General features: G+C 41.1%; 3 protein-coding genes across 3 annotated transcripts; all 3 read left to right on the forward strand.

The window, feature by feature from the left end:
- Window positions 1-1,829: 1,829 nt before the first annotated feature.
- Window positions 1,830-13,967, forward strand: LOC106643539 (uncharacterized). Its single transcript, XM_014358708.2, has 11 exons — window positions 1,830-3,744; window positions 7,079-7,271; window positions 7,636-7,808; window positions 7,908-8,237; window positions 8,307-8,598; window positions 8,811-8,986; window positions 9,067-9,387; window positions 9,457-9,762; window positions 10,336-11,031; window positions 11,112-11,179; window positions 11,253-13,967. The coding sequence occupies exons 1-11, from the start codon at window positions 3,672-3,674 to the stop codon at window positions 11,397-11,399; spliced, it is 2,775 nt and encodes a 924-aa protein (XP_014214194.2). The 5' UTR covers window positions 1,830-3,671; the 3' UTR covers window positions 11,400-13,967.
- Window positions 13,968-19,118: 5,151 nt separating this feature from the next.
- On the forward strand, window positions 19,119-22,375 carry LOC106643533 (uncharacterized). Its single transcript, XM_014358702.2, has 8 exons — window positions 19,119-19,496; window positions 19,750-19,929; window positions 20,004-20,301; window positions 20,383-20,534; window positions 20,616-20,906; window positions 20,987-21,301; window positions 21,405-21,478; window positions 21,559-22,375. The coding sequence occupies exons 1-8, from the start codon at window positions 19,229-19,231 to the stop codon at window positions 21,718-21,720; spliced, it is 1,740 nt and encodes a 579-aa protein (XP_014214188.2). The 5' UTR covers window positions 19,119-19,228; the 3' UTR covers window positions 21,721-22,375.
- A 327-nt stretch (window positions 22,376-22,702) lies between these two features.
- LOC106643538 (uncharacterized) lies at window positions 22,703-25,919 on the forward strand. The gene is made up of 8 exons (XM_014358707.2): window positions 22,703-22,918; window positions 23,324-23,436; window positions 23,513-23,734; window positions 24,041-24,450; window positions 24,516-24,816; window positions 24,893-25,140; window positions 25,253-25,647; window positions 25,719-25,919. The coding sequence occupies exons 1-8, from the start codon at window positions 22,810-22,812 to the stop codon at window positions 25,859-25,861; spliced, it is 1,941 nt and encodes a 646-aa protein (XP_014214193.2). The 5' UTR covers window positions 22,703-22,809; the 3' UTR covers window positions 25,862-25,919.
- Window positions 25,920-26,257: the final 338 nt, after the last annotated feature.

Below are 26,257 nucleotides of genomic sequence, written 5' to 3' on the forward strand. Positions count from 1 at the left end.
CCCCTTCCCCCAGACGAACATAATAATATGTATGGAGTGAGCATCCCTGAAATTCCCCGTTTCACAAGGGGTGGGTGTCTTTTTGTAAAAAGAGTCAAAATTTCCACTAAGAACTCTGCTGTTGATGATGTGAAAAAAGTACAATCGTTTTCCGAGGATGAAGATAACGTGTACCTATTTACAACATATTAATCGACCTTTTGTGAATAATAGCCATTCGAGGCAAATCGTGAGGTAAGTATACCTAATGACATTTTTATTGAGCCGTTAAGTGAGAAGCTATCAACTTTTCTTACGAAAGACACGTATGTGTAAACGCATTGTGAGCGCATCTATTCTTCTATTATTCACCTTTTTCTTTTAATCTCGCGGAACGGCAGCGACAGCGAGAAAAACTGCTAAGTACTGCGAACTGTTAAAAAAAAAACAAAAAAAAAAAAAAATTAAAATCGGTGCAACCGTATAATTATTCACGCTCTCGACGACGATTGGCTTTCGGAAGATTGTCATCCGCGCGCTAAATTAATTAATACGAGATAACAAAACAGTGTTTTACACAACATCGTGGCTTTGTTTGTCTCCCCCTTCTCTCTCTTTTTCAGCTTGGCAAAACACTCGGTCAGTTACTCAGTTGTCGACGTGCTGCCACTCACTTTATTACACTCTTTTCAAAACAAACCGACCATGTGTATTGGTGTATTACACGTATGCGCGCATAATTATCGAAAAAATACACCTGTGGATCCCTCTGCTCTGATTTTTTTTTCTCCCCCCCCACATGGATAACAAAAACTAACAGTTTGTTCATCGCTACGGAGAAATGATAAACAACGAAAGATTATTGAAAAGAGAAACGTACGTACGTACCTAGTGCCTCATGAAAGTTCGTATGTAAGTACTTATAAGCGAGTGTTGGCGGTTGACGTTTATCTAATCTGAAAAACCGTCTTTCGAACGCTCGTCACGTTCTTTCGGCGTAAATAATATCTTATTCGCCAAGAGGAAAGATGAGAGATTTTTGTGTTTTTGCACAAGTAGATAAATACACCTATGCAATAGTTTATACGTAAAAAAGTGCAAGAGAGACAAGAGGAACGAGTAATAAAAAACAGCATGTGGATTATACATGTACATAAGACGGCCCGGAGGAAGAAAAGCTTAGCTCAGATTTCTCCATGTTATTTAAAATAGCTAAATCTGAGCTAAGCTTTTCTTCGTCCTATACATAGAGAGAGCGAGGGAGGAGAGGCTGTAGAGAAGCAGCAGAGGGGAAGACCCTGGCATAATAAATACACTCGCGCTCTCCATCTCGCTTGCGCTTGCAAGCGCGCCTTTCCCTCTCTTTCTCTCTGATGCTGCATGCTGCTTGCGCCCAAGGTAGTGGTACCATTATATACATACATATTATACGTATACTGTGCTTCATTCTCCCACTTTTCGAACGGTACATATAATATACAAAGCTTTTTGTGTGCGTGCATGAATGTTGTACGTACGTACGTGTGCGGTATTCTACTATTTTGTTACTACTTACTACTTTGAAAATTTACGATTTTATACTCTCGCACACAGGCATACTTGAATGTAAAGCCTGAGGGAGCAGTCAGCAGTGGAGCACCCATTGTAATATCATCGCTTCGAAGCATATATATCTTCAATGTATATCGGTATACAAGAATGAGTAATATATAATATTTTCGTGGAGGGGAGAGGTATATATGTGTATAAAATATATATGCGTGCGCGCTAGAGAAAGAGAGAGAGAGAGATAGAGATAGAGAGGTGCAGGCTCGCCTCGCTCAGTTCGGAGTTTCGGAGTCATCAGCAGAAGGTGTCGTGCGCGCACGTTGAAAGCACGAAAATAATAAATAGTTGTGTATAACTCTTGGCCCTCTCTATCATCTGTTGTACCTGTGCTTACATATGCGTATGTGTATCGCATTGTCCGTTCATTACGAAAGATCGGCAAGCAAAATCGTTCAACGATGCTATACATAGAGGACGGATGACGTTGTGGGTGTCGAAGAAGAGAAGAGCGAGAGAGATTGAACGAGATAAAAGTGCAATTGAAGAGGAACACAAGCTGCACAGCAGCTCACGAAGCCCATCATAGTCGTCAGTCTAGCATCAGCTTCTATATACAATAATAAGTATGAGCGCCTGTGTAACCAAGTATAGCGCGTACAACTTGCACGACGAAAAAGGAGTTAGCCAGCATGACGGCCAGCGACAGTGGTAGCAGATCGGAGTCGATTGTTCGACTCTTTTTTGCGCGTAGTATTACGCTCGTTTGGTTTATCTCGAAGAAGCTCCCCACTGCTGATGCTGATAATATGTTGTATCGCTGAAGAAAGAATAAAAAGTGTGTAGAGGTGTGCGATTATCACATAAATTGGTTGGTGTTGGTGCGGTGATTTGCAAATTGTGCGCGATATCGAAGAAGAAACATTGCTTCAGTTTTGTTGTTGATCGGTTACTGTGTGTCGTGAGTGTTGTGTGCAGTTGTTCATACTTGCAAATAAGTACCTACATAAAAGAGATCTGAGTGCGCGCGTGGATTATTAAAGGCATGTGTATATTATATATGTTGCACACGCACACTGTATGAGAAGCGCGAGCAGCTGGCACTTTCGCCTCGTCTGCTGCTATTGCTCTCTCTCTACATATATGTATATTTATATACCTGTGTACCGTGCATGTGGGCATTGGTATAGGTATACGCGCAGAAGCAGCTGTGCGCGTGTGTATGTGTGTGCCCAAGTGTTTGCGCGAAAAATATAAGATTTAAATATATATGTAAGAAAAAAAAGGAGGCCGGAAGAGGAGGTATTTCTTCTTTTCTTCACGTATTACCGCAGAGCTCCATTTTTTTTCTTCTTCGCCCTCGTGCATCTGCGTGTACATGTGTGCTGCGTGGTTGTGGCAAAGAAGTAAAAACGGAAGAAGAAGAAGCAGAAGAGAGTGAAAAAATGTGCGGGCGCACAAGGCACCAGCAGCAGCTGCAGCTACAGCAACCCCTAAGCTATCTTCACGAGCTAGTGGTATAGAAGGTGCCTGTACATATATATATATATACACATGTACGTAATTGCAACAGTGGAAGGACCGTCCGCAACTCCGCAGTGCGCATACATAATAAACAAAATCCTAAAATCGGAGTCGATTTTACGCTCCCCTCGTCATCTTCCTTTGAAGACTACCTACACACATGTATTTAATAGTATTGTGATAATGCAAGAATGTTCACATGAATACGCGCTTCTTCGGGTTTTTCTTCTTCTTTTTTTTTGAGAGTTAAAGTGACGCGTGTGCGCGAGACATTTAAAAGCCCATATCCATACATACATCTATATATTACCCGTTACTCGCGTGCGAGCGAGACGGGAAACATTACGTACGATCCCCCCTGTACGTATAGTGTTTGAGTGCTATATATATATATATATACACATATATGTGTGTGTACGTATATAGAGTAATAGTACACATTGCAAAGGCGACGTTGGCTACTGCCGTTTCTCTCTCTTCCGCGGAGGGGAGCTAGGCTAGAGCCAAGAGAGAAGAAACGAGACAGGGAGAGAGAGTTATATAGAGGACGACGAAGACAAGGAAGAGGAGGAGGTGGAGGGTACATACCTACGTATAGGTATATACCATACACGAGAGCACGGATGGAGGAGTACTTGCTGCAAGGAGCCTACAAGAGGCCTAGGTTGGCCGAGGCAAGCTCGCCGAGTTTTTTGGGTGAGGACTGATGGATGTTGCTTTTTTTTTTTCTTTCTTCATCCCTCAACTGCGTCGATTTCGAAGAAGGGTACATTTATTTTACCGTAACACTGTTGCTGCTCACGATTCCTTTATTTCTTCTTCCTCTTTTGTTTTGTTTCGTTTGTTTCCCCCCCCCCCCCAACTCGATGCGATAATAACACGGAATAATGGTACGTTGCGCCCGGTTGCGCCTTTGTATACCTGCTACAGTGACGGGATCGGATTCAGCGAGTGCAGGTATATTTATGTATGAGAAAAAGAGAGCTCTCATCGGTACAAATTACGCTTGAGAACTGTGGAATACTTATAAAAGAATTACTTGATTCGCGGATTAATTTGCCATTGGCCTTGTGCAAGTGTACAGGCGTGGAGGAAGGAAAAGACCCGTCCCTGTTGCTCCTTTTTTTTTCTATCATCGTAATCGCTCGGCCTCTCTTCCTCCGTTTGGATGAAAAGAAAGGTAAAGGAGGTAGAGAGAGAGAGTCGTCGAACAACGGGCCCAAAGAAGAGGAAGAACTCTGCATGTCCTTCGCGCATGCAGCGTTTGTGTATATGCATAGATCTCGTATATGTATATATGTCCGATAAGAGCGAGCGAGATACTAGTATAGGTATTATATGGATCTCTGGCTTACGGGTATTCGAGCGTGGACGCTAGCTCGCTAGTGGGTACTTATGTGTGTGTGTGAGGGGGCATTACCGATCTCTCTCGCTATATAATGTCTAGTCGTCTCTGTCTCTTGGGCTTTTTTAGGGGAAATGATAGACATGGGAGAGGATGGGAGATGGTGCGGTACTGCGGTGTGTGGCGGATGGAGAGCAAGAGAGAGGAAACATCGGAGTAGCTCTGCGCAAACTCGGACGCCTACGCACACACTCACACATACATGCACATGGAGGATAAAGAGAGAGAGAGAGAGAGATCTGTCAGTCCTCGTGGACGGCGTTGCTCGAGGAGGCGGGTGTGCTCTATATACTGCTCGCATTTGCGCGCACCCCCGCATTGGCATTGCACTTACACGCTCCATCACCCAGTGGAGCGTGTATATACCTATATCGTGTTCTCTCTCTTTAGCTCTTTTCCTCCCTCTGATGCTCGTGCCGAGCACGCACGTTTTCGCACATATATAGGTACACTACGTGCAGAACGTGTATCGATCGACGCTGTCTGCTGCACGGATGAAGGGAGTCCACTGCACGTATACTCTAGCTGTGCACAGATATCTGGTTCGCCGTGTATCTTTGTCTTCTTCTGTTTTTGCATCACCTAAAAAACTTCGTGCTCAAAAGACACGCGCAAATTTGATTTTTTTACATACTACCAATACATAGATATATGTATATACATATATATGGGTGTACGTCCCTGCTCCCATCTGAACAGAGACATTTCGGAGCAGTGGCCCTTAAAAGTGCGCAGTTTCGTGTGGCACGAGAGATTGAGGTTGAGCCGTATACTCTCTTGAGCTCGCTTGCCCAGGCGACGATGGTGAAGGAGAAGGCCATACCTATAGGACTTCTAAATAGGTGATCGATCGACGCACTCACAAGGGCACAAGTTTTTTCCTTTTTTTTTTTTTTTATTCATTTCCCCCGTTTCCTCTTTCTTCCTCGACTTTTACATCTGCGTGCGTGTGTGTACGGTAGAGAGCTACTAGTGCATATAACTACGTCACTGCTGTGTATACCTTTTTCCTCTCTCTATCTGGCCCCTCTTCGTTTTTTTTTTTTTTTTTTTTTTTTCGTTCTCTTCTGTGTAGGATAGAGAAACGCGGCGGCCGGGCTTTTTGACGTTCGTATATACATACGTCCTACGAAGTTGGGTTTTTAAGAGGTTTCTTCGAACTACCGAGCTTTGTATTATGCCCCCGCGCACGAAAAAAGGGGCCCCATTTGGACGCGCTTGCATAGGTATTATGGTCCACTTTTGCGGTGACGGATCTTCGGAGCCCGAACGGTGTGCAACGAAGAGATTTCTTCGAGGGTTCCCTATTTCATTTTTTTTTTTTGTTTTTTTTTTTTTTTTTTGCGCGTTTTAGAGGGATTTATTCGCCCGAGATGGCTTTTAATAGCGCACCGGTAAATTAGGGGATCCCTACTTCGGAGAAACGCTTATTATTTGGGCTCGATTGTGATGTTTTTGTACGCCGATTTTCACGCTACAGGTACTCTTTTTTTCATCTCCTTTCTTCTTTTCGGGCGGCAAGGATATGGTGATGCCTCTTGGAACGGAAGCCAACACATATGTTTTATATATATATAAAATACTACTATAGTCATTTCCCTTTTCGTTCAATTTATAATCCAAATTTTGTTAACAATAATTGCATTAATTCATCACGCATGTATATAGCGTCGGAGCTCTTTGAATAATTTTTTCATCGTCGAACCGAAATAGAGCGAACAACTGTACATAGAGATAATGTGTATATTAATAATTGTAATAGGCATTGTAAAAAATTCAATCGGAAACGCGCATTGTTTATTAAAGTGTGACTCGTTCATCCTTGAAGGGGGGGGGGGGGGAAACTATGTAGTTGCTCTGGTGCTCTTTTCGGGATCCAATGATGCAGCTTCTTTCCTTCGACTTTCGGGTCAAAGTATTAAAATGTCGTTGATACACAGGCGACAAATGAACTCGACCGCGACTCGCTTCACTCGAACCTTAAAAATAAACCATCAAAAGTGCACGCGACTTCATTTCTCGTGTTACATTAAGTACCCCCCCCCCCCATACACACACAATGACACATGGTCCAAACGTGCATGAAAGAAGAAAAGAAGAAATAAGAAAGAAGAGGTGGGGGGGGGGAGGGAAAAAAAAGAAAGATTGCGACACACACAGATAACTCTGACCTGAATCACGCGGCGTGCGTAAATACCAAACGCGCGTATACCCCAACGTATACACGTATACAGTGCGCGATACTCTTTTTAAAGCCGATATATAATAATAGAATCAGAAGTCGCGCGACTCCCCCCTCCTCTCCGCGTTTTAAAGATTAACTCATCGTCCCAATGCACAAGTAAAGTGAGCGTACACTCTCTTTTTACCTGCATTAATATGTCAAGCGCCAATTTTTCAATATCCCTCCTTTTCCCGACCCACCCCCGTGCACGATAATCATCTTCTCCCCTCCCCCTTGTACGAATGTACAGGTACCGCGCAACAATAACCCAATAAGCCCTCCCTCAATCGGCGTAATTAACATGTAATATTCATGCATGGGTATAGTATATATGCCCATGCATGCAAAGGAAAAAAAGAAAAAAAGAATGAAGAAATAAGAATGAATAAAATGTTTTACAGATGCCCGCGCTAGTATGGTGCCGTTCTTCGTGGCGACGCAGGACCGCGAGGTGGACATGAACATGGCCGCGATGCCGATGGGCGGCAACCTGGCCCTCAACCCCGTGCACTCGGCCGAGTTCAACCAGCTGGCAGGCATCGACTGGCGCCACGTGATCCCGGCCGACAGCCGGAATCGCTTCGTACACAAGATGTGAGCCTTCGTTTGGGAATAGTATCCGTATTATTGCTTTTGTGTCTACGGTGCATGCCTTGGGAATTGGTTATTATATTTTGCCGGGTCGGTGTAGTATCGGTATCCTCGGAGAAGCGCAAATCAAGGGTGGAATATGTATAATACGCGGGCGTGTGCCTCGAGTCGGCGTAGGGGCGATGTAATCGTTAATCGATACGCGCGAACGTTGGAAAAGACAAATATGAATGCGATGTGTAATGGGGCTTCGCTTTGAAAAATTAAATAAACACCTGTAACCTAAGGTGTATGACAATGAAACACGTGTATGTAATAAGCGTGTCGTTGTATCTGACCCCCCCCTCCCCCCGTGGTTTGTGTTTAGATCCCAGGCGTTGCTGCACCACACCCGCAATGGCGAGAATTCGGACAGCCGTTCGCCAAAGTGGATAGCGGCAGCTAAAAAGATCGAAGGCAAGGCTTTCAAGATAGCGGCCTCCCGTGCCCAGTACTTCAACATATTGAAGGAGGAAATTCATAAAATCCAGTCGGGATACGGTACGCCCGTTTTCTCCCTTTTTTTTTTTTTTTTTTTTTTTTACTTCCGTTTGTTCGTATATGTATATGTGTTTTTTACGTCTTTCTTCCTCGAAACAGGCTTCCCCGCGATGTCTAGTCAATTTCCTCCGTCGAGCAGTACGACCTCGGCTTCGGCCGCCAACAACATGACGCTCGTCAACATGTCCCAGAATTACGGGCCGAACAATTTCGGTGAGTCCGTGTCCCAAGCGAGCATAGCTCACTCGATGACGTCCGGCAACTTGTTCCCCGACGAGTCGGTGGTTGGTGGTGGCGGTGGCATGCGGATACCCGTGACGAGTTCGATGGGCTCGGCTCGGCCTCAGCAGTTCGAGGCGTTCAACGGTAGACAGCTGGGACCTCGATCAATGGTCCATGACCAGTTGGCCGGTAACAGCTTGCAAATCGGTGAGTCGAAAAGCTCCGCAAAGCTCTTTGTTTGTCAATGAGACAGCAATAATTTAATGAAAAATGAAGGTTTTCCCGGTGAACCAGGGCCGTTCATGTCGAGTGACCAGGTGCTCGCGTCCAATCTGCTGCACTCGATGAACAGCCTCATGTCGCCGCCCATGAATCAGTTCATACCCTCGGCCTTGGCGTCCATGAGCTCGCAGCAGCAACAGCAGCGGTTCGGACTCAGCGACGCCGGCCCGGGGGTACTGTCGGAGAACAGCAGTATCATGAACTCCCAGATGCCTGGCCGGATACAATCCAAGGAGTGGCACAAGTCTGTTACCTTCAATATTCGGAATCGACTTATTCGTAAGATGTGAGTGGTGATAGTGTGACTTATTGCTTTGCGCCCAATTGGCTATAGTTATCTGTACGCGTTCGTGGAACAATTAACGTTATCGGTTACGTATGATAATTAACGATTTTTATAGAATTTAGAGTATCGTTAAAAAAAAACAAAAAAAAAACGTAAGCCGAAAATATTTAGAAATGAATCATAGTAAGGGGAATAAAACAAACGATTTTCAGGGCCCAAATGCTCGTGACGATTCCGGATCCCCAGGGTGGAATCCCGGAAAACCGCATGCACCAGAGCATCTGCATCGCGACGAGTGTTGAGAACGAGGTTTTCCGAAACGCCAACTCTGTGACGCAGTATTACGATTTGATGGCTAAACGGTGTCATATCATCGTCAAGGAGCGATGTAAGTTGTTGTAAAGAAACAAAAAAACACCAATGCATGCTCTAAAAAAATAATTACGTAAATAAAATCAAAACTTTCAGCGAACCACGTGAACCCGAACAGCCTGCAGTTCATTAACCCGTCGGACATCCGGCGCACGTACGAGCAGCTCGGCATCGCTTACCCGTTCTCAGGTGGCCCGTCCAATAGTAGTGGTAACAACAACGGCAACAGCAACAACAGCAATAACAACAACGCCAACGCTGGCAACATGCGCAGTTTGCATGGCAACAATGAGTCCTCGGCGTCGGTGGCCACGTTGCCTGGTGGTATGCCCGGTATGATGGGCTCGGGAGCCAACGGACCCGCACTTTACGGCTTCGCTCACCGAGGACAGCCGACGCAGCCCGGCCAGTTAATCGGTACGTCTGCGAGTGAACGTGTAATGTTATCGTTAGTGATCGCTATCTCACGCGGGTTTCGTGTCACAGGTGGTACCTTGGACCTGAACAGCATTGCTCCAGAGTCGATCAAGCAGCTGGCTCACGCCTACAAGTGCCTGGAGCGCGAGAACAGCGTCAACGAGGCCAACGAGGTGATGATGATGTGCCCGGTGCCGTTCTGCCGGGACACGAAGAATCTCATCAATCACGCGGCCACCTGTCAGATCGGCCTCAATTGCTGTGGTCCCACAAAGGACATCATCAGTCATTGGAATCATTGCGCCCTCGACGAAGCCAGCTGCTCTATGTGCCTGCCCGTTCACCAGGCAGAGAGAAGCCTTAACGTGGCGCCTTGTAAGTGTCACTCTTTCAAAGTGTTGGTCTATTCGAGTGTTTTAAGTGTTATTTTAAAAAGTTTTTTTCAATTATTATTGTGTTGGGAGCTGGTGGAGTCAGTAATAAGTATCAATATCGATGGATCGAGAAAAAAGAGTGCAATCTAAAATTTTTTAAGAAAATTTTTTTTCTGAATTTCTTAGTTTAGTGTTGAAAAAATAATCAGTCTTCTTACTCTCAGGATAATACTGTGTTGTCGATGTATAAGATTGATGAAAAATGTTTAAGCAGCACTTTCTTTTCCCGAAGCGTCGATATATGAGTGATGATAATAGAGACGGGATTACGCAAAAAAAAAAAAAAAAAATTAAATATACAAAAACGGCACAACGTGTGAAAAGAGTGACAAAACGGAAAAATTTTGTTTACACAATAATTTTCCATACAAATTGTGTGTCGTTCTCGTGTATTTCAAATTTTTTTTTTTTTTTTTGCGATCAACTGCAATCAGAGTGCGTGACAAAACAAAACCAAAGGCATATTTCAATCATCAACTAACGCTCATTGTTGTTGTTACGATGTTGAAATTAGACTCTGCACCACCACCTCGGTCCGCCTCGACCCGTACTTACCACCACCGATTTCTGCCTTCAGCGGCGACGACGACGACGACGTCAAGCGCGTCAGGCCAGATGGGCGGCCAGATGCCAGTGTTCATGCGCCGGCAACACGGCGGCCGCGGCATGAACAACAACAGCTCAGCGTACCCATCCACAGCGACCTCGGGCCTACTAACAAATCAATCTCAGGTAGGTCCACCACCCAATGGCACCTCGTTGCGTAACGAGCAACAACAACAGCAGCAGCAGCAGCAGCAACAACAGCGCATCACTCCGCGCTCGGCCTCGATGTGGCACTCGAACTACAACGATGGCAGCTGGCGCGGAAACCCGGAGAGCAACGGGAGTCCCGGCCTCGAGCCGATCAGGCGCATCAGCAACGCCCAACGCTTTTGGCTACCCCACCGCAATAGCCCCGTCGCCCGAGGACACGAGAGACGGGCGCCCTACAACAACCCCTGGGCATCGTCCGAGCAAGTCATGTACGTCGAGAATCCGAGACAGATAGCCGTGGCCGTGCACGCGCCGCCCGTCAGGGCACCGTCGCTCTTCGGCCCGATGCCTTCGGCACGCAACCTTGACAGGCTCCAGCCATACGGATCACCTTGGCGGTCGTCTGACATGTTCTTTGTCGAGAACGCGAGGCCTGCGCATCGTCCTGCCCAAGGTACGTTGTTTCTTTTGACATTTTTGTTTTTACCTAATTTGTGGAAAGCATTTAATTTTAACTCATTGTTGATTTCACAGACGTGGATGAACCGGTCATCATTCAACCCGAAGAAGAAGCGACTCCCACCGAGCATCAGCAAGTTATGGTAACTATACTCTCCTTTACGAAAGTATCTCCGTGGAAAAAAAAATATGATATTGATTCATTAACTTTCGCAGGCCATCATGAATTGCCTAAAAACTCACGGCGGCCGTCTCGAGCAAAAGTTCCGGTGTGCGCGACGCAGCTGCAGCGCCTCATGGCCGTGCCTCCACCGGCGCCTCGCCGCCTCGATCCAGAGTCTCGAGACCCCGAGTCCAGGATGATTCAATTACCTCGTCAACATTATCATGCTCCTCGTCATCTACTGCTACAACTCCTACAAATATTACTACATCAACTGCGAATACTTCTTCTACAAATCGTTCCTCATCATAGAGCTAGTTTATTTTGAAAGCGACTTCTATTTTTATACAAAGATCCAAGTCAGAGCCGAAGATCATACAGGCGCACAGCATGAACTCTGCTGCGGCTACTTATAAAATGAAAATTACGCGTCGTCGTCGTCGTCGTCGTTGTTGTGGTCGTTGCTACCGCATGCTGCTGCTGATTCGACGCTACAATTTATAAAAAAGACACTGACGATTGAAGCATGAATAATAATCACGTTAAATCGCCGTTGTGTGTAACATAAAACAAACAAGACATTAACGAGAGACACCAGAATGCGCCGCGCAGAGGGCCATCAGACAAAAGTAGAAGTACCAAATCTCTCTCTCTGTGTGTGTGGTGTGTTTGTGTTGATATATATATACATATTACAATTATTGTTTTTTCCTCGTTCGATAATTCGATTCATTCGTTACGGTGGGTATATACAAACATACATACTTATTATACACGTTATTGTATTGCGCGAACTTGTATTTGTAATGAAACTTCGTTGTACATTAATTTTTCCCCTTTTACCCCTCGAGACTTATCATCTTAGTTAGGGTGTAGCATGTATATTATATATTTTTAGTCTTTCCCCCCCCTTAATATAATTATAATAGTATAATATGCGTGATAATCCGCATTTTTGCGTTCAATGTCGGATGCACACGTTGGATGCAAAAGCGAGAGTAAGAGGCAAAAATGCAAAATCTTTTTTTTCAACTCGGTCAAGCCTAGCTCGTCGTGTAAACTCGTGTGTTTGTGATTGCGTTGTGGCAATTCGGCTTCAAACGCCATATTTTAAATTGTCGCATTAACATGATTGTTTTTTTAACATAATACAGCGGCTTTTAACTGAAAATTTTTCAATCGTCCAATTAATTATTTGTAAAATTAGGGTAATCTCGATATTCTCGTATTTCCGGAAAATTATTACAAAAACTTTCAAGACCGGAATTACTGATAATACCGTACGATCAAAGATGACTCGTAATCTTAATGTATTATGCCGTGAGTTTTTAGAATAATTGTTTAATGTACAAGTTCATAGACGTGGGTTATCCGCAACTCAGAATCTATTTTTTTATTATACTATGAATTCTACGTTTTCATGGGTTTCGATGTTTGTATTTGTATGCCTTTTCATTGACTTTTGTAATTATTTGAATAGTGAAAAAAAAAAAAAAAAAATACCTGTTAATACATGTAAAAAACATTTCATTTCGTTATGTCAAGTTGGTTATCTGTTGATTTTTTTTTTATATTTAAAATTACATTTGAAGCTTTAAGGTTCAGTTAAAAATGGTAAACGCATACAAATATCCAGCCCTTATGTACCAATTATATAAAAACTTGATTATTTATTAAAATTTACCAACCAGCATGTTAATTATATCGTACGTACTAATTTGTTTGTAATGATAATAAGCAATTTAAATCAATATGACACACAACGTCTCGAGGTCATACCGAATGCAAAGTGTAAGACCCTGCAGAGTGTTTTGTTTGTTTTTTTTTCTAGGTGAAAATGAAAATTTTAAGTTTTTGTTTGACAATTTATTTCGATAAGTGATATAAAGTTATAACCGTACAATTAGGCTATTTTTGAATTAAATATAATTGATGCAATTTGTTAAGGGTTGTACTGGCTTCATACTATGTATATGATTCCTGAATTGTAAATGGATAATTTTCAAAAATGAATCGTATTTAATCGACCCAATTTTTTTGTCTTTTTTTTTGTTAAGATCAATATTGTGCTTTGAATGCAAAAAATTTACTGAACAAGCAATTAATACACACAAAAATACATCTACAACTACGACACAAACAAAAATTGCTCACGAAAATCTTGTCATTAAAAAACCAATGGATGCTCATCAATTCGTTATAAGATTTTATGTGGTTCGAATATTATTATATATAGCATTAGAATGGAAACAAAAACGATGAAGATAGAATTCTGTATGTGTACTTGTAAAACTTGTATTATTTTTTAAATATAAGAACACTTTTAATTTTACATAGTGTCAAAATAAAATTTGTTTTCCAACAATTATTACAGTATAATTGCAAACTTATCACAAAAAACAAAACAACCAAACCGTCAATTAAGAAAAATAACAAAGAAAAAACAGTCAAGCTTGTATAACTGTTATTGATTGCTATAAACTTCTTAGACTGTAATCCAACCAAATGGAAAAAGAAAAGAAAAAAAGATACAATAAAACAAAGAGAACACACAATGATATAATTGCATTTAAAGAAGACAGGAAAACAAAAAAATCAATCTTATAAACTCAAACGAACCTTGTGATATAAAAAATGATTTTGTAGATGAAAAACAAAATGTGAAAAAAAAAAAAAAGTTTGCCACGATAGAGCAACGAACAAAAAGGATGCGTACACATCGCTCATATAAATAACTAACAATAAAAACGAAACCTAGAGTTTTGAAAGTTTTGCTGTTTTCTTTCCTGGCAAAAGTATAAGTAATAAATAAAGCTGATTAATAAAAGTGAATAAAAAAAAAGAATAATAAAATGTCCACCTTCCCATTACTACTACAGTATTTTTAGAGCATCATCATGATCGACATTATCATCATCCATCATCGCTTTGTGAGAAATGCTTTAAGATACTTATAATAAATAAAAATCATAAATAATTTGGTAGACTAACCAGTAAATGCATGCAAAGGTAATCAAATGATTCTCAACTTAAGGCAACTCTTATTAGATGTTAATAATACAGTTCCTGTTTCCAGACAATGAAACATTTTTTGAAACTTATTAAGGCATACTAGCATAACCAAAATTTGTTTCCAAACAAGGTATGTAAACTTATATATACTACTTAGAAAAACTATTTATATTTAGAAGCACTATAATAATTATCAATTAATAATTGTCTTCGTTATTTTTAACGAATCTCCGAATCGGAGTTTGTTTACAAAACAAAAACAAAACAAGTTGCAAAGCAGACAGCTCGACAGCTGTATGCTGTATTCTACGGAAGCCCGGTAACGACATCGTGCGTGCAGGCTTGAAAGCTCAAAGCTAGCTTGCAAGATTGCATGCGTGAAAGGTATCGAGTTGCAAGATTGCATGCATGAAAGGTAGCGAGTTTCGTTTTACACGGAAATCTCCGTGTGTTGGTACACCTCCGGCCATATATATATGTCTAGTTTTTGTTTTGCTTAGATATCAAACGTCAATGAGAAGGCTCTAGTCTTAAGAAAAATGTATTTTTATTAATTTTTATTTGTCAAAAATGCCCAGAATGATGTCATGTGTGCAGGCTTCAAAGTTATTTTGAGATTCATAGTAACCTACATCCATTGATGAAGCTACATTTTTTTTTTCTGTTTATATCCAAATATTCCAAATTATTAATAAATTAAACAAATATTTAGAAAATTAAAATTGATTCTCTATAGAAACATTTTTTTTTGTTCGTTCGACAAATAAAAAGTAAAATAGGATCCACATGCACTATTTCTTAAACTAATCTTTGTATATATTTCTAATAAATATATTCCAACTTGAATAGATTAAATAAAATATAAGTTTTCTGTGACAGTTGTGACAGTGTTATTGTAACAGTATTGAATTATTATACTTTAACTATAATTTCATAGTGTTGACTGTAGACTTAATTGTCAACTCTACTTGGGACTCTGCACTTTTAACGTCTCTTGATTAGATTCATCTTGAAGCAAAAAGGTAAGTTTGGAATAAGTTTATGCTTTAATTATTAACGAGAAAAAAAAAGGGATCTAGTATTTCAAACAGGAAAAATTAAATTATTAACCTTTTAAGTACTCATACAGTACATAACCTTCAAACTTTTTTCCTGAAACCTGATTTGGTTTTTCCTGTATAAATATATAGGAGGTTAATATTCGTATAAAACATACACTGCAAACTTGCCGCAAGTAGCACAAACAACGTTAATTATTTATTTTGTATCTATTTCAAGAGTTGCGGCTGGTTTATAAGTGACTAAATGGCTCTAGGGCTAAGCTGCCTAAAGCTCTCCTTCAGAATTTCAGAAGCAATTTTTGGCCAAAAAAATCACGACCGCTAGATGGCGCTGATCCTAATGATTATAACTACTTATAGTAGAGCCATTTAATTAATTATAAACCAGCCGCAACTAATTTCGTAGATACAAAATAAATAGTTAAAGATAATTGTGCTACTTGCGGCAAGTTTGCAGTGTATGTTTTATACGAATATCAACCTCACATATATTTATACTTTTTGGTAATAGATATAATTGTAAACTTGACGCAAACAGTGCAAACAACGTTAACTTTTTATTTTATATTTACGAAATTAGTTGCGGCTGGTTTATAAGTAATTAAATGGCTCTAGGGCTAAGCTGCCTAAAGCTCTCTTTCAGAATTTCAGAAGCAATTTTTGGCCAAAAAAATCACTACCGCTAGATGGCGCTGATCCAAATGATTATTACTATACTTATACTAGAGCCATTTCATCAATTATAAACCAGCCGCAACTAATTTAGTAAATACAAAATAAAAAGATAACATTGTTTGTGCTACTTGCGGCAAGTTTGCAGTGTATGTTTTACACCAATATCGACCTCCCTTATATTTACACTTTCGGGTAATAGATATATTGTAAACTTGCCGCAAACAGCACAAACATCGTTAATTATTTATTTTGTATCTATTTCAATAGTTGCGGCTGGTTTATAAGTGATAAAACGGCTCTAGGGCTAAGCTGCCTAAAGCTCTCCATCAGAATTTCAGAAGCAATTTTTGGCCAAAAAAATCACTACCGCTAGATGGCGCTGATCCAAATGATTATTACTATACTTATACTAGAGCCATTTCATCAATTATAAACCAGCCGCAACTAATTTAGTAAATACAAAATAAAAAGATAACATTGTTTGTGCTACTTGCGGCAAGTTTGCAGTGTATGTTTTACACCAATATCAACCTCCCTTATATTTACACTTTCAGGTAATAGGTAAATTGTAAACTTGCCGCAAACAGCACAAACAACGTTAATTATTTATTTTGTATCTATTTCAAGAGTTGCGGCTGGTTTATAAGTGATTAAACGGCTCTAGGGCTAAGCTGCCTAAAGCTCTCCATCAGAATTTCAGAAGCAATTTTTGGCCAAAAAAATCACCACCGCTAGATGGCGCTGATCCAAATGATTATTACTATACTTATACTAGAGCCATTTCATCATTTATAAATCAGCCGCAACTAATTCAATAAATACAAAATAAAAAGTGAACATTGTTCGCACTATTGTCGGCAAGTTTACAATTTACCTATTACCTGAAAGTGTAAATATAAGGGAGGTCGATATTGGTGTAAAACATACACTGCAAACTTGCCGCAAGTAGCACAAACAATGTTATCTTTTTATTTTGTATTTACTAAATTAGTTGCGGCTGGTTTATAATTGATGAAATGGCTCTAGTATAAGTATAGTAATAATCATTTGGATCAGCGCCATCTAGCGGTAGTGATTTTTTTGGCCAAAAATTGCTTCTGAAATTCTGATGGAGAGCTTTAGGCAGCTTAGCCCTAGAGCCGTTTTATCACTTATAAACCAGCCGCAACTATTGAAATAGATACAAAATAAATAATTAACGATGTTTGTGCTGTTTGCGGCAAGTTTACAATATATCTATTACCCGAAAGTGTAAATATAAGGGAGGTCGATATTGGTGTAAAACATACACTGCAAACTTGCCGCAAGTAGCACAAACAATGTTATCTTTTTATTTTGTATTTACTAAATTAGTTGCGGCTGGTTTATAATTGATGAAATGGCTCTAGTATAAGTATAGTAATAATCATTTGGATCAGCGCCATCTAGCGGTAGTGATTTTTTTGGCCAAAAATTGCTTCTGAAATTCTGAAAGAGAGCTTTAGGCAGCTTAGCCCTAGAGCCATTTAATTACTTATAAACCAGCCGCAACTAATTTCGTAAATATAAAATAAAAAGTTAACGTTGTTTGCACTGTTTGCGTCAAGTTTACAATTATATCTATTACCAAAAAGTATAAATATATGTGAGGTTGATATTCGTATAAAACATACACTGCAAACTTGCCGCAAGTAGCACAATTATCTTTAACTATTTATTTTGTATCTACGAAATTAGTTGCGGCTGGTTTATAATTAATTAAATGGCTCTACTATAAGTAGTTATAATCATTAGGATCAGCGCCATCTAGCGGTCGTGATTTTTTTGGCCAAAAATTGCTTCTGAAATTCTGAAGGAGAGCTTTAGGCAGCTTAGCCCTAGAGCCATTTAGTCACTTATAAACCAGCCGCAACTCTTGAAATAGATACAAAATAAATAATTAACGTTGTTTGTGCTACTTGCGGCAAGTTTGCAGTGTATGTTTTATACGAATATTAACCTCCTATATATTTATACTTTCGAGTAATAGATAAATTGTAAACTTGCCGCAAACAGCACAGAAAATGTTGAATTTTCATTTTGTATCTGTCAAATAAGTTGCGGCTGGTTTATAATTGACAACGTGGCTCTAGGGCCTAAAATATCTAAAGCTTTCCTTCAGAATTTTAGGGCCACTTTTTAGTTTAGAAATCTGAAACGCTAAAACCAGCCGCAACTAGTTGTGTACATAGAAAATAAAAAGTTGACATTGGCTGTGCTGTTTACGGCAAGTTTACAAATAATCTTTTGCCTGAAAATCGACCTCCTATAAGAATATTAATACTTTTGTATGAATAATAATTTATCAATTGCATTGTAAAATTACGTGTGAAATGAAGAGTTAAAAGTAAAGTTTGAAATTATGTCATTGTTTACTGTCATTGAACATTTCGCATGTGTGCAATAAATTGATACAGGATTATACAGATACCTATTATTTTGCTGGGTGAGAAAGACGGATATTTGGTTTTGTTAGCATATTCCAGCGGTAATAATGCATATTTGGAATCTATGTTATATATTTATACAGCTTAAAATGTTTAAATATTAATCATGTGTGCCTATATTTACCAACTTATTTGTATAAATTGAACTTTATACAAAAACTCATGATACAATCATTGATTGTCTCAATCATTATTCTAAACGTTAGTGAAAAAGGCGGTTAAGGACGTATACTTAGCCTGCGGACTATGGGTGTATTCCGCAAATGCTGCCAGCAGTTAAGTTACGTAGGTCGTGGTAACGCCGCATGGTCGGGTAGCGCTAGCGTCAACCTGTACTAACTGTCGGTGGGTTCCGCATGTCAACAAACTCCGAAATATCAGATGGCATGGGAGCGAAAACAGTAAAAAATATCAAAGTTTGTTGACATGCGGAACCCACCGACAGTTAGTACAGGTTGACGCTAGCGCTACCCGACCATGCGGCGTTACCACGACCTACGTAACTTAACTGCTGGCAGCATTTGCGGAATACACCCATAGTATACACTATACAGTATATAATATACTTTATAGTATATAGTATATAGTATACACTGTATACTATATACTATATACTATACAGTATATACAGTATACAGTCGTACATGTTTTTGTGCACTCATACTTGTGCGTGCTTATGCGTTTTTATATGCAGATGTCGTGACCGGGCTTCCGTACAGTTCGCATGCAACTGTCGAGTAAATACTTATACATTTTGAGGTTTACGTACGTATAGATTAGTTAAACGTTGAGTTTTATTAGTACTTGGTTATTAAAATGGACGAAGAACAGCACGAAAGTGCATCCCGATCACGTCCACGACAAATTTACAATTCTTATACATACGATCCAATGAGATCGTGGAGCTGGAATCGCCATAGGGAACGAGCGATGCGTCCTTACGAAATGTCGTGGAGAACTTCCCAGCCCTCGTCTTTTTCATCGTCGTCATCGCTCTTATCGTCTCTGACACCCTGGCGGCACGTTTCGTCATCCGCGGCCAGCAGGGATGACAGAACCTTTGCTCCTATTGACACTGCCAATGGTGATTTTTATTTTTTTTTATCTCCATAGCTTCTTGATGAATCATGCGCGTCATTTGTTTACCAAATACATCTAGCTATGATGTTTGGTGCAAGTACTACAACTACGTGTTTATTTTGGTGGATAGATGCTTTGTTTCTATATTAGTTTAACAAAGAGAACAAAGTTTTTAATAATCAATCATTAATGACACAAAATAACATGCAGAATTCGTTATCTTGGTTGTTTTTTGCGATAAATGTATTTTATTACAGAAACTCAAATGGTTAGTCCGACAAGTTCAGACGCCAAACAAAAGTCTCCAATAGAATCACCAGAATCCTATAACTCGGTACAACCTTGGAAGGTTGAACTTTTTGAAGCACTGCAGCAGTCACAGTCCCTACCAAGTGATACTCAACCAATTGCAGCGTCAATTCCTAATGTTCCTAAAAGTAGGATTTGTCTAGTATTTTTTTTATTTTTCCATCAATGTAGACATACTCTCAGACAAATTTTTAATTTTCAGGTCAAGAAACGCAGCACAATCACTTCAACGATCAGCAAGACTCGAGTAAAACTCCCTTCACCACTGCTTCTTACCCAAGATTAGATCAGTTAAGTTGGCGGTTACGTGGTTGGTTTGATCAGGTACCTAGATCCACTGCAACTACTACCTTACATGAACAACCATTACCTGAGTCGGTAGTTTCTACCAGCTCAATGACAAATTCACAAGCACCACACACAGCTACAAGTCAAGCACGGTCCAAATCATGGCAAAATAATGTAACTTGCGCTCGAAGAAAGATGATGGTTCACAGAATGTAAGTAGTGGTTTTTTTTTTTTTTTTTTTTTAAACTTATGCAGAAAAAGTTAGGATGTAAACAAATAATTTTCTCAACAGGGTTACAAACTTGAGGAAAACTCACCACATTCGAAGATGTAAACAGATCATTAATGAAATTGAGAAAGAAGTATTTAACACTGCAAGTTCGGCACAAGAGTACATGAACGTTATAGTTAGTAGATGTGCTTCACTTGCAAATGAACAAAAAGGTATGATTTACATCATTTTATCTATTTAACATATAAAAAATTGTCAAACATACTTGAATAATAATACTTATTATTGTACAGCGATTTCACCTAATCTGACAAATTTACGAGATAGGGCACATTCGTTGTTGAACTATCCTTATGTTGACAGTCAGAGTATCAATCAAAATAGTAGCAGTAACGTTGTAGCCCCAGAAAACGACAGTCACGTGACATGGCCTAGAGACGAGACGGCTGCAGAAAATTCACTGCCGAGTAATAATCCTACGATTGGTTCTTCTGGAGTTTCACCTGATTTTAGTCTGTCCTACTTTGAAAATATTTTTCAAAACCACTATCAACCTGTGTCTCAGCCGCCAAACCGACCATCAGGTACAGTATTATTGCATCGCCATTGATGCAATTTTTTTATTAAGAAAAAATTTCATAAATTTTTTTTCTTTCACCTCAAGCGTCATCAACGTCATCGTCATATACGTCGAACAGTATATTAACTAGTAACGAACCTCGTTCCGAGCCATGTTTGACGTCGCCATGGCACACGACTATAAGTAGTAACAGCAATTCAAATGCTGCAGCTCCAGTGCCAATAATGCCGGAGAGAGCTGCTTTGGCTCTACAACGAATCAATAGAATTCGATTAGAAATATGGAGGAACTTGCGAGACACAGCCAATAGTAACAATAGTAATAGAGCATCGGTATTGTCGAGAAGAGAAAGATTTGTCAATCGTATTACGAACTTGAGAACAAATATTTATTACTCGGGTATGTCCATAGGGCTTGTGTATTTTGTTTTTTACTGCGAATGAATGTATTTAATACGAATGATACACGTAGTTTATTAATTGTTTTACCGTTTATTTTTCAGATTATGAAGAACCTTTCACTTTAGCTCCTGAGTCTAGACTAAGTTATAAGTCAGTAGAATTTCATAAAATACTGGTAAGTATTATTTGTTGAATTGCAGAAATTCAAGTGTTATTCAATCAGTACTAATGTTGAGTATGTTTTTATAATTAAAGGCCGTTGCAAATATTTTAAAAATGAACTGGAACATATATGGAATGAAGCGGCTGCCGGGTCATCTTCGTTGTAGTAGTCGCAACTGCAACGTCGAGAAACCATGTATTCATCGTCGCCTTGCCAATTCTGTCTTAAAACACGAAGCAGCAGCTTCAGCGTGATTACATGCTGTTCTGCGTTCCTTCAACTCTCAAGCCATTACTACGATAGATTGTTCCTCACGTTCCATAGATTTTATTTTCAAAGCAGTTTTTATTTTTTTACTGGGATCGAGTCAACAACTAATGGCCAACAGCTGATTCGCCATTTGTGAATCTAATAAGCGTTACGAGATAAAAGAATCGAGTCTTGTTGATCATCTTTGACATACCAAAATTTCGATCTCACAAGAAAGCTTGTGGCTTGTAATATAGATTACAATGGAAATCTAATGAAAAAATTACCATTTAAACGTTATGTATGCATTGCTATTATATTTCTTTAGTAATCATTGATTGTTCGTGTACAACGATCAATTTAGGATGTAGCACTGTTTAACTTACTTCTAGTTTGAAGCAATGAAAATTGTTTTTTTGTATTTTTAAATTTCTTAAATCTTTAAAAAAATTTCAAAAACTTATGACGGAATACGTTCCATCGTCGTTACGTTGCCTTGTGTTTTATTTTACAACTAGTTTTTTTTTGTTTTTTTTTTGTTTTGTTTTTTCTTGCAAAATCTTGCGAGCATTCAAACGATTTAAAAAAATCATTGTACTTGTGCTGCTGCTGCTCACAAGTTTCAAATATTTAATCAATAAACGACCAAATATCTTACACCGCCCCGTACTTTTTTTTTCCACGCAGCTTAGAAGGACTTATCGAGCCAAAGCATAGGGCTCAACATCACGTTGAGTTTTCGTACTTTAAAATCAAGCGCCTACAAATGGCTTTCGTTGGAGCAAAACAGTCTTTAAAAAAAAAAAAAAAAGAAAAAAAAAACATTGATCAATCACTCGAAGACGGCGAATAAGAAAAATAAAATGAAACAAAAATTGCGATAAAACCATTACGTGGCTCTCGCACAATCTCTGCGCACCGAAGAGCGGAGGAGGAGATCAAGGGTCGCAGTCGGTCTTTCTCTGCGCCCGAGATTAGTTCCCTCGCTATATTATTCGTGACCGATCGTTGGGACGAAATAAGCGAGCTTAATTATGCCGAATGCAAAAAAATAATAAATAGTCCAAGTTCACGGACGAAGGTGGTGCGCGAGGATGGAGGTGGTGCTGCGAGGTGTCTGGGCCGGCTTTTTCGGCGTCGACACCCTCGTCGCTGTGGTATTTACCCTCGTTCTCTTGCCGACTCTGCTGCTCAGTTATCCAGGTACCTTTAGTCCTCGATCTCGTGGTGATCGGAAGTGAGATACTCTCCACATGAATTTGTAATCTTCGTCGAATCGTTTTTTTTTTTTTTTTTTTTTTTTTTTTTTTCACTCACCGATAACTGTTCCACTCATCTTCGATCTCGAATTCCCTACGGAAAATTTTAATATTGACTTTGTACGTGTACGATGGGTGCGATAATACACGCAACTGATGATAAAATAAAGCAGCCACGTAATAAAAGCTATAAATAATCATTTTCCAAGAAAAATACAGCAAGTATTTCTGATATATTTTCATCCAAACTTACGTAATTCGATATCCACACGGTGCCGTTTAATTTCCTCGCTTGCTTTTATTATTTTTATTTATTATGTGTGGTTCAACTTCGGCAAAATACCGACAGTTTGTCAATGGACAAGGCGTTGCTGGGTGCGCTTCGTCAAATGGAAGTACCCGAGGAGCATCGTCGTCGAGGAGAGCAGTATCCGCAGTATACTGGACCAGGGCAGAAATCAAGTATAATTTGCCGATTGTTATCGTCATCGTGTTATCCATGGTCGCGCACTGCACATTTAATTTTATCATCGTACAGGGTATTTACACGCTGCTGGTCGATTGGCCGTCGATGGTGACCGAACACCTGAGGAATCACTTGGTACATCTGGCTGGTGCAAAGCCACTGCTGCGCATGGCACTCACGACCAAGGCGTACCGCTACACTTGGGACGAGCTCGAGAACTTCTCCGTGGACAATCACCTGATCGTCTCGCCTGGCCTTTTCAAGGGCAGGCCCATCACTGAGCTCAACGTTCAGGTATACCTACCCCCGGAAACCTCACTGCAAACCCTATATAACACTCTCTGACGAGCTTTTCTACTCATAATGAGGGTATCCTCTCAACATTTTAAGGATTGAAAAGCTCAGTAATTGATATTATACATAAAATTATTTGATAATATCGGTAAAAAAACAAATCGCAGATCACAGCCATCATATATATGTATACAACTGTATATATGCACAAAATGTCTTATCTGCTCCCCAAACCTTACGTACTTGTATGTCGTGAGAATTGTAATGTGAGAGAAAAAAAAAAAAAGGAAAAATGCTTCTCCCCAGGACTACGTGAGCGACGCGACGTCAAAGTACCTGGCAGCTAACCACTCGCCCTGGCAGGTCCACGTGATCCTGGGCCGGTACTGCCTGGTGCGGGCGCACCACCTGGTCCTCCACCAAGAGCACATGGTCCTCGGGGATTTTTTGCCGCTCGAGCGGGCGCGCTGGTCCTCGTGCTCGGCCAGCCGGGAGCGCGTCCTCGACTCGCCCTTCGCCAACCTGTACGCCGAGCCGTCCGCCCTACCAAAGCTGCACCAGAAGCTCACCGAGAGCTTCAGCAACGTCTGGAACGAGTTTCTCTGCAACAACGAGCCGACCGAGCGGCCCGAGATATTCAAGAGACGCATCAGCCTGTGGCAGTGCGCCAAGATAGCCGTCATCGTGTGCTTCTCCACTGCGAAGGAGATCACCAGGTGAGTGTGCCCTCACTTTTAATATGGCTTACAACTCATGCTCACCGTCACGCGTACACGTACAGGCAATACCATCGCAAAGAGGGCTTGGGAGCGCGCGACCTGTGGCCGATTTACGTCCGGGAGGCGCACAAGCGTCACTTTGCGTGGCCGGTGATTTTCCAAGCCATCCTGAATCTCCTGAATCCCGTGGAAATCCTGCGAACCACCGCCGCCTGGCTCTGGTACTTGGCGATCTGCGCGAGCCTCAAGGTACCGATCCTCGTCTGGCGCGAGATCCGCGCCGCCAGCCTCCTCCACGAGCACCACTACTACCCGGACAGCCTCGTCTCCATTCTTTCTTGCTACCTGCCCCTCGTGTTCAGGGTGAGTTTGTCATCACCATACACCTGTAGGTGATTCGTGCATCTCGATCCTTTGATTTGCCGATTTTGCGCGTCAGGCGATCCTGGAGGTCTTCTCGATCCTGGCCATGGCGGTTAGCGCTCCGTTCGCCATAGCGGAGGAACTCTTTCGGTCCCGCACCTCCACCGAGGACTTTCGCAGCGTCTCGCAGAGCGGGAGGAAGGTCGTGGCCTGGTCCGAGGAGATCGAGCTCGGGCTCCTGCAAAAGATCGCAGCCGTCAGCGGGGCGTGCGACGCCGAGATCCTCCTCGCCGCCAGCGTCGACTCGCTCAGGGAGTACTTCAGGTCGGTTATACATACACATGCGTATTCACCGGCACTTTTTGTACATCGCGTGTAAAGGTATATATATATTATGCGAGAGAGTGTACAATTTTGTACGTAATCGCCTCGTCAGGTGTTCCGGGCAAACGATACCCAACGAGGTCCTGGCGACGGTCAAGTTCGCCAGTCAGCGGTCGTTGTACGTCGCGAGCGGCGAGGCCAACGGCTTGCTGTGCCTCGCCCTGCCGACTCAGACGCCGCACTTTGACGACGACCTCGTCGAGATACTCCAGGTCGTCCAGAGCAACGTCGGGGAGGCCAGGCGCAAGCAACGCGCCATCTACGGGATAACCGCGGTGGAGACCGCCTCTGGCTTCTTGACCTCCTGTCTGCCCTATGTCTTTCTCAAGGTTGTCCTGAACCACCTGACCAGGAGATACCGCATATCGTTGACCCACGTCGACGGCGACTTGCCGGTCGACGGTGTCCACTCGGCAGTTTTCTGGAAGCCCCCCCAAGGCAACTGCTGTACGTATATGTGTTGTAAAATGGAAAAACGTCCTTTACCTGATGTACAATCATCATCCTCGTGGGTGTAGGCTTGTCGATGACGCTGCACCGGCACGGCAAAGCGGTGAGACTCGGGGTGATGGGAGACGCGATCATTGGGCCCCAGCATGCGGCCATAACGAGCGCCTTTCCACGTAGCATCGAGAAGCTGGCTCGCACCCTGGGGGTTTAGAGAATCGAGGAGACGATGAGCCGCAGTTCCAGTCCTTCGATCGCTGCCGACTACTGATCGTTCGTGGTTTTTTTTTTTTTTTTTTTCATCCACTTAGGACAAACGCAAGAGGAGATGGCTCTTTTTTTTTTTGACCGAGGAGGGAAGAAAAGGCTAGTGATATACATTTTGTATTTGTTTTTTCAATTGGAATTTTATAAATTTTATTTTCTTTTTTTTCATATACGTAGAAATCATACATAAATTTGTATATGGTTATACACCTGCTACAGGTATGCGTATACTTTGTAAGTACATGGAATGTATAATGGTGTTATTTTTTTATTTTATTTTTTTTTTCAATGTAAATAAAAAGTAGTGTATTTTCTTCTATATAGGAATATTTTTCATACAACA

Source organism: Copidosoma floridanum, unplaced genomic scaffold (genome assembly GCF_036245765.1).
Source record: "Copidosoma floridanum isolate Cflo_tuat_1 unplaced genomic scaffold, Cflo_Japanese_pri ptg000007l, whole genome shotgun sequence".
NCBI lineage: Eukaryota > Metazoa > Arthropoda > Insecta > Hymenoptera > Encyrtidae > Copidosoma > Copidosoma floridanum.